At 38.0% G+C, this 13,370-nt stretch overlaps 1 protein-coding gene and 2 non-coding genes across 3 annotated transcripts in view; 2 read left to right on the top strand and 1 right to left on the bottom strand.

The window, feature by feature from the left end:
* The window catches only part of PSMA8 (proteasome 20S subunit alpha 8), a 29,519-nt gene that overhangs the window by 799 nt on the left and 15,350 nt on the right, over nucleotides 1-13,370 (top strand). The window contains exon 2 of the mRNA XM_059894568.1: nucleotides 13,000-13,126. Coding sequence (XP_059750551.1) covers nucleotides 13,000-13,126 — 127 coding nt within the window. The remainder of the gene's footprint in view (nucleotides 1-12,999; nucleotides 13,127-13,370) is intronic.
* LOC132348307 (U6 spliceosomal RNA) lies at nucleotides 6,088-6,192 on the top strand. Its single transcript, XR_009497431.1, has one exon. It is a non-coding gene; the product is annotated as a U6 spliceosomal RNA (small nuclear RNA).
* TRNAW-CCA (transfer RNA tryptophan (anticodon CCA)) lies at nucleotides 8,731-8,803 on the bottom strand. Its single transcript has one exon. It is a non-coding gene; the product is annotated as a tRNA-Trp (tRNA).

Here is a 13,370-nt window from a genome sequence, read left to right on the forward strand (position 1 = left end):
ATGGCTGTGTTGGGTCTTCGTTTCTGTGCGAGGGCTTTCTCTAGTTGCGGCAAGTGGGGGCCACTCTTCATCGCAGTGCGCGGGCCTCTCACTATCGCGGCCTCTCTTGTTGCGGAGCACAGGCTCCAGACGCGCAGGCTCAGTAATTGTGGCTCACGGGCCTAGTCGCTCCGCGGCATGTGGGATCTTCCCAGACCAGGGCTCGAACCCGCGTCCCCTGCATTAGCAGGCAGACTCTCAACCACTGCGCCACCAGGGAAGCCCTTGGTTTGGTTTTTAAATAATACTGGAATTCCTTGAGAGATTATACCCTCCTTTAAATTGATATACCCACATTTCTGAAAAACTTTAAAATATTCAGGGCAGCAGTAATGCTCCTGCCAAGTTTTAATTATATTTAATAATCTTGGTGATTTATAAAAATTTAAAAGGACAAAAGTGCCCTGGTGACCAAAGATATATTACCCCAAATCGTCCAGATCCTAGCCTTTGAATTCAGGAGGATCCAATTTTTTTTAAATCTTTCAAATTTCATGAGCATGTTTGTTGTGTATCTTGGAAATTGAGACAATGACAATACGCAGTGCATTTCTAATTCTAGTAGTATCTGTATTTTCTCTCACTTTCCATACCAACTTAGTTATGAAAGGAATTAATTCACTTTTATCATAAATCTATCAAATGTAAAGTGGTAAAAAAAATAACACTAGAAAGACTCTTATCATTTTTTAAAGTATTTTTCTATTTAATTGGGCCCTCTAGTTTTACTTCTGTTTTGTAAGTAATTCTTTTGGAATTGTAAATTTAAGAAAAGCCTGATGTAGCTTAAACCAAAAGGGTACCATTTTGATAAAAACAAAAATTATATAATCCCCAGCATTCCATGAAGCATATGGTTAGAAAATAATGCCCGAGTTTTAGAACCTAAAATAAAGGGAGTAATGGGAGAAGACTGAGGTGTAATAAGAAACCGCATTGGCCATTTAAAATGTTTTAAGAATGCTATAGAACTGATTGATGGCTCCTTTGTAATGAACTGTAAAAGGGTAAGGATATAAAAATACCTATAGTGGGCATTTTTAAAGACACATTGGAAGGATGAGACAGTTTTGTCTCAGGATTCTGAAATTATAATTTGCATCTTTGTATGGAGTTATTCATTGTGTTTCCTTGAGGGCACTATGACCTTTTACGTGGGGTAAAGTTTATAATGGCATTGTTTATTAAAATATGTCACAAAATATTCCGTCTATAAATGACAGTTGATATGATGAGTTATAAATAAGCTGAGGTTGGCCAGTTGTGACCAGTATGTAGATACGATATTATTTGGTAATACAAAAAGTTATATGGGCCACAATTAGAGTCCTTGGGTTCTGCTTCTTTCTTGATGATTATCTTACAGCATGAAGTGAGGCAAGAGGCCTGTTTTCTTTTTGCTTTAGTTCCCTATTATATAAATGAAAAATATGTTTGAATAACATTTCAAAGAGGTAATACTTTCTTTTTAGGGAAGAAAAAAATGAATCCTTCACAATATTCCCATGAAAAAGTTAAGATTTATTATCCTTCCTCATTCTGTCCTTTCCCTGACCCCGAAATGTTATTAGCTCCATATTTCCTATTTTATCAAATCTCAGCTCCACAGTCTGGCCATGAAAGTCTTCCACGATCCACATCCACACTCTTTAATTAAGGGAGCAGTTTCATGGTTTTACCAATATATGCTTCTGCCTTGTAGGTGGGGAGAGTGGAAAACACCTCTCTGTCACTCTCCATCTTACTTATCCTCTAAGAGTCGTCTGCACATTTCTTTCCTTTGTGGCCCTGTCTCTGATCCAGTCCAGTCATCATGGATCTCTTTCTTCTTCTGAATTTATCATCTGTACCACAGAGCAGTGTATTTACTATTTAGCCTCATATTCTCTTTAACTTCAGGTATTCTTAATAGTCTTCTCATACCAACTGGTTAGTAAGATCTTTGAGAATCTAGATGGTGTAATTCCTTTTGTGCTTCTACTGCAAGATATATAGTGGATGAACTGGCAAGGAAGTAAACTACCATTTAAGTAATACCTATTTTATACCATGTATTTCATGTACATTATCTAACGTTAGGAACAGTATTTAATCCCCTTTTTAATGTATGTGGAAATCATGATTAGGATGCTTTCATAGCTTGGTGAAGGTACCCAACTAGAAAGTGATAGAGCCCGTATTCTCACTTAAGTTTTTCTAGTTCCAAAGCCTCTGCTCTTTGCATTGCACCATGCAATTTATTTCATAAATTTTGTATATTACTTATCTGTCAACATCATGAGTGTGTGGGGCTTCCCTCGTGGCACAGTGGTTGAGAGTCTGCCTGCCGATGCAGGGGACACGGGTTCGAGCCCTGGTCTGGGAGGATCCCACATGCCGCGGAGCGACTGGGCCCGTGAGCCACAATTGCTGAGCCTGTGCGTCTGGAGCCTGTGCTCCGCAACAAGAGAGACCGCGATGGTGAGAGGCCCGCGCACCGCGATGAAGAGTGGTCCCCGCTTGCCGCGACTGGAGAGGGCCCTCGCACAGAAACGAAGACCCAACACAGTCATAAATAAATAAATAAATAAATAAAAGAACGTGAATTTCTTTAAAAAAAAAAAAAAAAACATCATGAGTGTGGAAGCTAGATATGTATCATGTAAAGCAATTAACTTCTCTAAGCTTCAGGGTTTTTTTTAACAGTAAAATAGGCCTCGAAATAGTGCCTGCTTCATAGTGTTGATGTGATAAATGAATGAGGCAATAATACATGTTCAGCATCTTGCACAGTGTCTGGTTCACAGCAAGTACTTAATAAATGGTAGGTATTATTCTTTACTATCCCTTTGTTTTCTCCTTTTTCTTCAATTTGATCTGTAGTTCTTCTAGCACTTTCATTTATTATTTCAAGACATTTTTGTTGAACGCTTACATCTGCCAAATGTGGTGCTAGGTCCTAGGATTTCACAGTGGACAAAACAGACTCAGTCAATGGCCTCAGAGAGCTTACTCTCTTGCAGGAACGTTAGATGACTATGAGTAGATAGTCCTAACAAGGCCTATCTGAGTATCATAATGGGAGAATATGAGGCATTGTGGGAACTCTAGGTGTTAGGTCCCCATGAAGAAGTATGTAATATTTAAGTAGACACCTGAAAGATGAAAGTTAGCCAGGTGAAAAAGTGGAGGGGGAAAGAGAAGAGTATTTTAGACAAAAGAAATAGCATATGGGAAGACCAAGCAGGAAAATATGACTATGGTTCACAAACTGGAAGGCATTCAGGATTGCTGAAGCAGTGGAAAAATGGGAAGAGATGAAACTAGATACAGGAGCCAGATCACGGAATACTTTTAAAGGAATAAGAAGCCTTGAAGGGTTTTGATGTGACTACTGCCATTCTGTCTTTCTAATAACAGACTGCATTTGTCCCACCAAAGAGGTACTCACATGACCCGAGCAGGATCATTCATAGTTTCTGTCCTCCTGCGATGAGCAAGTGACAGAAATCTGGCCAATATAAGTCCATCCTCAGGACTTTTCTAGCTAGAGATAGTGGTAGCTTTTTTCCTCTGGGAGAACTGTTGGGATATGAGTCCAAGGTTGCTGGTGGCCATCTTTTTTTCTGTACAGATAAAGCCTCTCTGCATCAAGAGAGCAGGAAGGCTGATATGCAGAAGTAAGTATTATAGTCCCTAGATCCTTTTGTCCCTAATCCATCTCTGTGTTGTCTTGGTTTGCCTAGTGAGAAATGTTCCCTACTAATACAGGTTTTAAGTAGAGGAATGCCACATTCAGATTTTCTTTTCTTTTTTCTTCATATTCTTATTTTTCAAAGACTTCTCAGACTGCATCGTGGTCAGTGGATTAGATGAAATCAAGACTGGAAGCAGGGAGACCACATAGGAGTCTATGGAAGTAGTCTAGATGAAAGATGATAATAGTTCTCACTAGGGTTGGGGCAAAAATGGAAATAAGGCAGATTCTGGAGAAACTTAAGCAGCATAGTTGATACATTTGATGATTATTTGGCTGGTACTGGGGGTGGGGGAAGGAGAAGAGGAGGTACTGAAGAGGGAGGAGTTAGAGAGGGTGCCTCCATTTCTGGATTTAGCCTCTTAGTATATGGCACTGCCACTTTTTTAGGGAATATGAAGCACTAAGTATGAGGAGAAGATAACTGAGGTTTGGACTTTTTGAGATTGAGATGCTTATAGAATCTGTAGTAGGCAGCCTCTAAAATGGCCTCTAATGATCCCCACCTTCTGGTGTTCATGCCCTTAAGTAACCCTCTCCCCTGGATGTAGGCTGAACCTAGTGACTTGCTTCTAAGGAATGGGATAGGCAAAAGTGATGGACCATCACTTCAGATATTAGGTTACAGATGGTGACTTGCGTCTTGTTCATCCTCACTCACCCTCTCATTTGTTTACTCTGGTGGAACACAGTTGGCATGTTGTGATTTGTCATTTGGAGGGTCCTATGTAGCAAGGAACTGAGGGAAGCTTCTGTTAAAAACCCAGTGTGGAGCAAAACCCAGTATGGAACTGAGGTCCTTAGTCCAACAATCCACAAGGAACTGAATCTTGTTAAAAACCATGCGAGTGAACTTGTAAATGGATTCTCCCCCATGAACCTTGAGATGAGTGCAGTCCTGGGGGACAACTTGGTTGCAGCTTTGTGAGAGACCCTGAGCCAGAGAACTTTGCTAAACTGTGTCCGGATTCCTGATCCACAGAGACGGTGAGGCAGCTGAATGTACACATTTGGAACTCAGGATATTGATCTGGGCTGGAGATAGTTATCGGTATTTTGAAGCGTATCCTTTCTCTCCCTTGCTTAAAACCTACGTTGAAGGTCAAGTAAATGAGTATTCTTGAGTACTCTTCTTCACTAGAGAAGACAAAATTTAGACTATGTAGACTAGGGTAGACTGCAACCTCAAGGGACCTTAATGACCCTATGTGTAGTCTACCTTGGCTAAACACTGGGAGGAGTGGGGTAGAAAGCAGGTTACTACAAGCTGAGAGTTGATGACAGTATTTGGCCTTGAAGTTGAGAGAGAGAGGCAGAATTGAACTTAAGTGGTCTTTACGATTTTGTTTAAGATAAGAGAGACTTCAGCATACGTTTAAATGTTGGTGAGAAAAAGCCTGGAGAGAAAGTTGAGGTTGATTTGTTTTAACTTCAAAAGGTTATTTAAATGGCATCATACAATATGCAACCTTTTGGAATTTGGTTTCTTCCCTTGAGATTCATCCAAGTTGTTGCATATTATTGCAAGTAGTGTTCCATGGTATGGATGTACCACAGTGTTTAACTATTCATGTGTTGGAGAACATTTGAGTTGTTTCCAGTTTGGAGCTGTTATGAATAAAGCTGCATTCATAGCAGGCTTTTGTATGAACGTAAGTTTTTATTTCTCTGATATAAATCTCCCAAGTGTACAATTACTAGATTGTATGGTAATTGCATGTTTTACAAGAAGCCGCCAAATTGTTTCCCAGAGTGGCTGTACCATTTTACATTCCTACCAGCAATATGTTAGTGATCCAGTTTCTACACATCCTTGCCAGCATTTGGTGTTACTGTCTTTCATTTTAGCCATTCTGATAAGTGTGTAGTGATACCTAAGTGTGGTTTTAATTAAATTAGCCATTAATGGCTAATAATGTTGAACATATTTTCATGTGCTTATTTGCCATCTGTATATCTTCTTCATGAAATGTCTTTCATGTCTTTTGTCCATTTTCTAACTAGACTGTTTAGTTTTTTTACTGTTGAGTTTTGACAGTTCTTTATGTATTCTAGATTCTGGTACTTTGTCAGTTAAGTGGTTTGCAAATATTTTCTCTCACTCTGTACCTTGTCTTTTCATCCTCTTCACATGGACATCCACAGAGCAAAAGTTTGTAATTGTAATGAGGCCAAATTTATAATTTTTTTCCTTTTTATGGTTCATGTTTTTGGTGTCAAGTCAAAGAACTCTTTGGCTAGATCCCAAAAATTTTCTCCTTTTTTTTTTTAAGAGTTTATAGTTTTACATTTGAGTCTATGATCCATATTAAGTGCTCACTTTGGCAGTACATATACTAAAATTGGAACGATACAGTGAAGATTAATGTGGCCCCTGCTCAAGGATTACATGCAAATTCATAGCATTCCATATTTTTCTAACAAAAATTAAAAACAAAGAAAAATATTAAAAGCAACAAGGGAAAAGCAACAAATAATATACAAGGGAATCCCCATAAGGTTATCAGCTGATTTTTCAGCAGAAACTCTGCAGGCCAGAAGGGAGTGGCATGATATATTTAAAGTGATGAACGGGAAAAACCTGCAATGAAGAATATTCTACCCAGCAAGGCTGTCATTCAGATTCAACGGAGAAATCAAAAGCTTTACAGACAAGCAAAAGCTAAGAGAATTCAGCACCACCAGACCAGCTTTGCAACAAATGCTAAAGGAACTTCTCTAGGAGGGAAACACAAGAGAAGAGAACAAAAGAGGAAGGGAAGAAAAAAGACCTACAAAAACAAGCCCAAAACAATTAAGAAAATGGCAATAGGAGCATACATATCGATGATTACCTTAAATGTAAATGGATTAAATGCTCCAACTGAAAGATACAGACTGGCTGAATGGATACAAAAACAAGACCCATATATATGCTGTCTACAAGAGACCCACTTCAGACCTAGGGACACATACAGACTGAAAGTGAGGGGATGGAAAAAGATATTCCATGCAAATGCAAATCAAAACAAAGCTGGAGTAGCAATACTCATATCAGACAAAATAAACTTTAAGATAAAGACTGTTACAAGAGACAAGGAAGGACACTACATAATGATCAAGGGATCAATCCAAGAAGAAGATATAACAATTGTAAATATATATATGCACCCAACATAGGAGCACCTCAATATATAAGGCAAATGCTAACAGGCATAAAAGGGGAAACAATAACAGTGGGAGACTTTAACACCCCACTTATGCCAATGTGTAAATCATCCAGACAGAAAACTAATAAGGAAACACAAGCATTAAATGGCACATTAGACCAGATAGACTTAATTGATATTTATAGGAAATTCCATCCAAAAGCAGCAGAATACACTTCTCAAGTGCACACGGAACATTCTCCAGGATAGATCACATCTTGGGTCACAAATCAAGCCTCGATAAATTTAAGAAAATTGAAATCACGTCAAGCATCTTTTCCAACCACAATGCTCTGAGATTAGAAATCAATTACAGAAAAAAAACTGTAAAAACCACACACACATGGAGGCTAAACAATGTTACTAGAGGACCAATGCATCACTGAAGAAATCAAAGAGGAAATCAAAAAAATCCCTAGAGATAAATGACAATGAAAACCTATGGGATGCAGCAAAAGCAATTCTAAGAAGGAAGTTTATAGCAATACAATCCTACCTCAAGAAACAAGAAAAATCTCAAATAAACAACCTAACCTTACACCTAAAGCAACTAGAGAAAGAAGAACAAACAAAACCCAGATTAGTAGAAGGAAAGAAATCATAAAGATCAGAGGAGAAATAAATGAAATAGAAACAAAGAAAACAATAGCAAAGATCAATGAAACTAAAAGCTGGTTCTTTGAGAAGATAAACAAAATTGATAAACCTTTAGCCAGACTCAACAAGAAAAAAAGGGAGAGGGCTCAAATTAATAAAATTAGAAATGAAAAAGGAGAGGTTACAATGGATACCACAGAAATACAAAGGCTCCTAAGAGACTGCTACAAGCAACTATACGCCATTAAAATGGACAATCTAGAAGAAATGGACAAATTCTTAGAAGGTACAACCTTCCAAGAATGAACCAGGAAGAAATAGAAAATATGAACAGACAAATTACAAGTACTGAAATTGAAACTATGATTTAAAATCTTCCAACAAACAAAAGTTCAGGATGTGATGGCTTCACAGGCAAATTCTTTTTTTTTTAAATAAATTTATTTATTTATTTATTTATTTTTTTTGGCTGTGTTGGGTCTTCGTTGCTGCGTGTGGGCTTTTCTCTAGTTGTGGTGAGTGGGGGCTACTCTTTGTTGCGGTGCGTGGACTTCTCATTGCAGTGGCTTCTCTTGTTGCGGAGCATGGGCTTTAGGTGCGAGGGCTTCAGTTTTTGTGACACGTGGGCTCAGTAGTTGTGGGCTTTTGGGCTCTAGAGTGCAGGCTTAGTAGTTGTGGTGCACAGGCTTAGTTGTTCCACAGCATGTGGGATCTTCCCAGACCAGAGCTCGAACCCATGTCCCCTGCATTGGCAGGCGGATTCTTAACCACTGCACCACCAGGGAAGTCCCCAGGCAAATTCTATGATCCATATTGAGTTAATTTTTGTATATGGTATGAGGCTGAAGTTGAAATTCATTTTTCAATGGAGTATTTTAAAATAAATCCCAGATATTATGATATTTCCCCTGTAAATATTTCAGTATTTATCTCGATTAAAAAGGATGTTTTTTATTTTTATTTATTTATTTTAATATTTATTTATTATTTATTTACTTTGGCTGCGCCGGGTCTTAGTTGCAGCACAGGGGATCTTTGTTGCAGCATGCAGGATCTTTAGTTGCGGCATGTGGACTCCTCAGTAGCAGCATGCGGACTTCTTAGTTGTGGCATGCGAACTCTTCGTTGTGGCATGAGAACTCTTCGTTGTGGCACGCATGCAGGATCTAGTTCCCCAGCCAGGGATCGAACCTGGGCCCCCTGCATTGGGAGCATGGAGTCCTACCCACTGGACCACCAGGGAAGTCCCAAAAAGGATGTTTTTTTAAAACCATGATCACTCCCAATGAAATTAACAAAAACTCCTTAATATTTTGTAATAGTCTACATTCTAATTTTCCTTATTGCTTACAAAATATCTTTTTATAGTTCTTTTGTTTGCGTCTGAATCTAAAGTCCATGCATTGCAGTAAGCTGTTAGATATCTCTTTTATTCTTGAACAGCATCCCCCCTTATTTTCATGCCTTGGACTTTTTGAAGAGACTGGATTAATTGTTCAGTAGTATCCCCCATCTAGATTTGCCTGATTGTTTTTTTGGCCCTCATAGATTTAACGATTTGGAGAGATAAGTATAATGAATAAATAATTATAAATGTGTTGATTGCATGAACAGATAGATTGTTTAGAGAATAATACAGAAGGATTCCTTGAGGTGAGATTTAAATTGAGACCTGAAATAAGAGGAGAAGCATTCCAGACAGTGGGAATACCACATGTGAAGGCTCAGGGGAGGGAAACAGAATTGTGTTTGAGAAGTCTTGAAAGAGGTAGTGTAGCTGGTGCTTGGTTAACAGCAGTGACATACTATTGGAGAAGTAGGCAGGGGCCAGATCATACCCAGCTCTACTGGTAAGACTAAGGAGTTTGAAAAAAGTTTCTAAGGGCAGCGGAAGGATATTCAACTGGAGAGTAATCTGACCTTGTTGATGTTTTTAAATGCTCATGCTGGCTGCTTTGTGGAGACTAGATGAGGGTACAGTGAAGGGGGAGGATGGAAGGAGGAAGGTGGGGAGCAAGAGAAGAAACTGGAAAACCTATTAGGATATGCAGTAGTATGTAGTCCAGGCAAGAAATGATGGTTGTTTTTACTAGAGTGGTGAAAGGAAGAAGTGGATAGCTTTTGCAGGTAAAATGGACAGAAACTTAGTGATTGATTGGAAATGGGTAGTGTGGAAGAAGGAATGATAAAGGATGTCAACCAGATTTTTGGCTTGAACAGTTGAATGGACGGTGATTCATACTCTGAGACGAACCTGGCTGCTGGTTTGTGATACTTTTAACAAGCTGTGAAATAGTTTTCACAAATAATCTTCTTCCTGCTTTTCTAGTGTTATTTTTAATTTAGGTATGGATGTTGAATTTTATCACGTCTTTGTAGTTTTATCATTTACTTTTTATTTTTACAATTTGATTGTTTTAGTTTGTACTACTTCAGTTGCCGGTATCAGAAATTCAAATCAAACTAATTTAAGCAAAAAAAGTAAATCTATTGAGTCAAGTATCCAAAGGGAGCAGCGGTAAACCTTCCTTTCAGGTTCAACTATATGGCTGCTAGGGTATTAAACGATGACAGCAGAACTGGTGTGTCTCTTCCTCCCTTTCTCTCCTTCTCTCTCCCCTTCTATCTCTTGCTTCCTCTCCCTATTACTTTCACCCTCAGACATAACATCTCTACGTGGTGGCTCCCAGAGAGCCCTAGGCTTCAGGCTCCCAGCTCTAGGTACAGCAGAAGGAATTATCTTGTCTTCCAAACACTTCCAATAAAACTTTAAGGATTTATCATTTGGCTAGGCTGGGTTACATTATAGCCCCACCTGAAGACTCAGTATTTTTTCAAGAACAATTGAAGTTCTGTTTTTATCAGAAGGCCAAAAATAACAGATCTCCACTTACCCAGTGTAACATTTATATTAAAAGATTTACTTTTATTGATGTTCCTAAAACTCCTGGAATGAACCATACTATTTATGGTATATTGTTATTTTTCTGTACCTCTAGATTCTATTTATGAATATCATTTTGAATGGGCATCAGGTTTCCTAAGTGAAAATCATTAGTACTTTTTGCCAGATTTTAACATTGTTACGTAGCTTTCCCCGAAAGCATTAGGGGGACTTCTCTGGTGGCGCAGTGGTTAAGAATCCGCCTGACAATGCAGGGGACACGGGTTCGATCCCTGGTCCAGGAAGATCCCACATGCTGCGGAGCAACTAAGCCCGTGTGCCACAAATAATGAGCCCACGTGCTCCAACTACTGAAGCCCGGGCACCTAGAGCCCATGCTCCGCAACAAAAGAAGCCACAGAAATAAGAAGCCCACGCACCACAATGAAGTGTAGCCCCCGCTCGCCGCAACTAGAGAAAGCCCGCGCACAGCAACGAAGACCCAACGCAGCCAAAAATCAATCAGTCAATAAAAATAATTTTAAAAAAGCATTAGGAATATTTCAATTTTGATCTGCACCGTAGAATAATTTAAATAGCATAGGAAGTACCTATAACAGAAGATTAGAAAGAATTTATCCATGAACCTTCTAGGTCTGACACTTGCTTTTGAGAAATAGTTCTTTCCTGACATTATCCCATGTTGGTTAGTGAGAGTGAGACTTCTATCTTTTCTTGAGTAAGTATGAGCAATTTTTAATTTTTCTAATCTGTCATCTTTTTTCCAGTCAGATTTTCAAATTTATTAACTTAGAATTTTTAAATTCCTACTTTTCACACTTGCATATATTTATTTTATCCTTTCCTCCTCTTGGCTATATTAACTGAAATACTGCTTTTAATTATTTCTTTTAAAAAACATATCTTGGGGAGTCCGCTGGTGACCTATTGGTTAGGATTCTGGGCTTTCACTGCCGTGGTCCAGGTTCAACCCCTGGTCAGGGAACTGAGATCCCGCAAGCTGCTCAGCGCTGCCAAAAATTTAAAAAAAAAATTTTTTTTTAATCTTAGTATTATTTATCAATTGTATTGTTTTCTCCCTAACCATTAATTTCTGCTTTTGCCTTACTTCGCCTCTTAAGTTTAGCTTAAGTATTTTTATTCCTTTTTGATCTTCTTGAATGAATTCTTAATTTTTATTTGATTTTATAAAGTGAGATTCTGAATTTTCTTCTGAGCCTAACTTCATCCACAGAAGACTTTAATATTAGGATTTTCATTATAAACATTTTCTAAAGAGTCTGTTTTGACAGTTTTAATCACTTTATCAAGTCAAAAATTATTTAGGTGAGAGCTACATAAATTATTGTGTTCTCTTGTGATCAATGAATTGAATTTGATTTATTTCAATTTTGGGAAAATATTGAGATTTTTTTTGAGTCCTAATATATGTTAAAGTGTTATAATGTCCCACGGCTTGGTAGAAAGGCATATTCCCTGTAGGGTATAAAGTTCGACATGTGTGTATTAAGTGATGGTGGGATGTGGGGGGAGGGTAGCTGATGTTGGATAGAATGGTAAGAGAAGGAATATTGGATAAACTGACAGACTTGAAGTAAGGGAATAAGAGCAAAAGCCTTGATAAATTGTCTGTGTTTTACTTAACTGGAAGATGTAGTCTCAGATCTAGTTCTATATATTTAACTTGTTCTATATTTTTACTTCAGTAATACTAATTCAAGCACACCTTTTTGCATAATTATGTTGTATAAAACAGTACTAATACCACATTTGGTCACAAGGCAATCATAAAACACAAATGCCTCTCAAAATATTTACATTACATTGTAGTACAGAATTAAAATTTTCATAGATTACTCTTGAACCCCTGAGAAAAGGGTCATGTTTCCCAGAAGTCCCTATCTGAGAGTTACTACCCTTATACATTATTCTTTAAACTTTTTCCCACTTCCTTCCCAAATGAAGGAGTGGAGAGTGGAGCAATAGTGATTCTTCTTATTATATTCATGTTTGCATTGAGGTTTTCCTTATCACTGATGTAGCGTGAGGGCATTTGGTCTTTCTCTTGGCTGCTTACGGCCCCTATTCCTTATCCCTCCAAATTGTGAGATTCATGGGAGAGCTTTCAGGATTTTTTCTACTTGACTTTCTATACTACTTCTCCTACCACCAGCACTAGGACTACCCATTCTATAAGGAATTTACATGTATTTCCAGCATCTTTCATTTGGGTTAAAATTTTTCTATATTGAGATAGTACTTCTTTAGGTGTACTGTATGAGATTAGGACAACACTCATGTAGTTTCAGCATTGGTGGTATATTCTTCTAGTTTATACCTATTTGTCTTTGCTTTGAGTTTGGGAAATGAACTTCCAGTAAGCCTACACCTATGCATCTATTTTCTTAGAAGACTCCTTTTCTCATTTTTATTGAAGGTTAAGGAAAAGCCTTTCTCCATAAGTCATATGTTAGAATAATTTGATTTTAGTGTTAAAACTGACAACTCGTTATGTTTTTTTAATGACTCAACAGGTTGGAATTCGAGGTACTGATATAGTTGTGCTTGGGGTCGAAAAAAAATCTGTTGCCAAGCTTCAAGATGAAAGAACTGTGAGGAAAATTTGTGCCCTTGATGACCATGTCTGCATGGCTTTTGCAGGTACTTAGGGACCTACAGTAATGATAGAGTATCTTGGTGTAGTAGGGTAACAGTTGGCCCCTCTGTAGCTGTTATGCAATATTTATACAACATGTAGAGCTAAACTCCATTTCTTATTAAACATAAACAGTACGCCTTATATTTTTTGGGAGATCACAACTCTAAACCAGCATTTCTGATAATGAACTTTAATAAAATATAAATGTTAAAAGAAATATATTACCTTAATTATAACTTTAGGTAG

This window comes from Balaenoptera ricei, chromosome 14 (assembly GCF_028023285.1).
Source record: "Balaenoptera ricei isolate mBalRic1 chromosome 14, mBalRic1.hap2, whole genome shotgun sequence".
In the NCBI taxonomy this organism is placed as follows: Eukaryota; Metazoa; Chordata; class Mammalia; order Artiodactyla; family Balaenopteridae; genus Balaenoptera; species Balaenoptera ricei.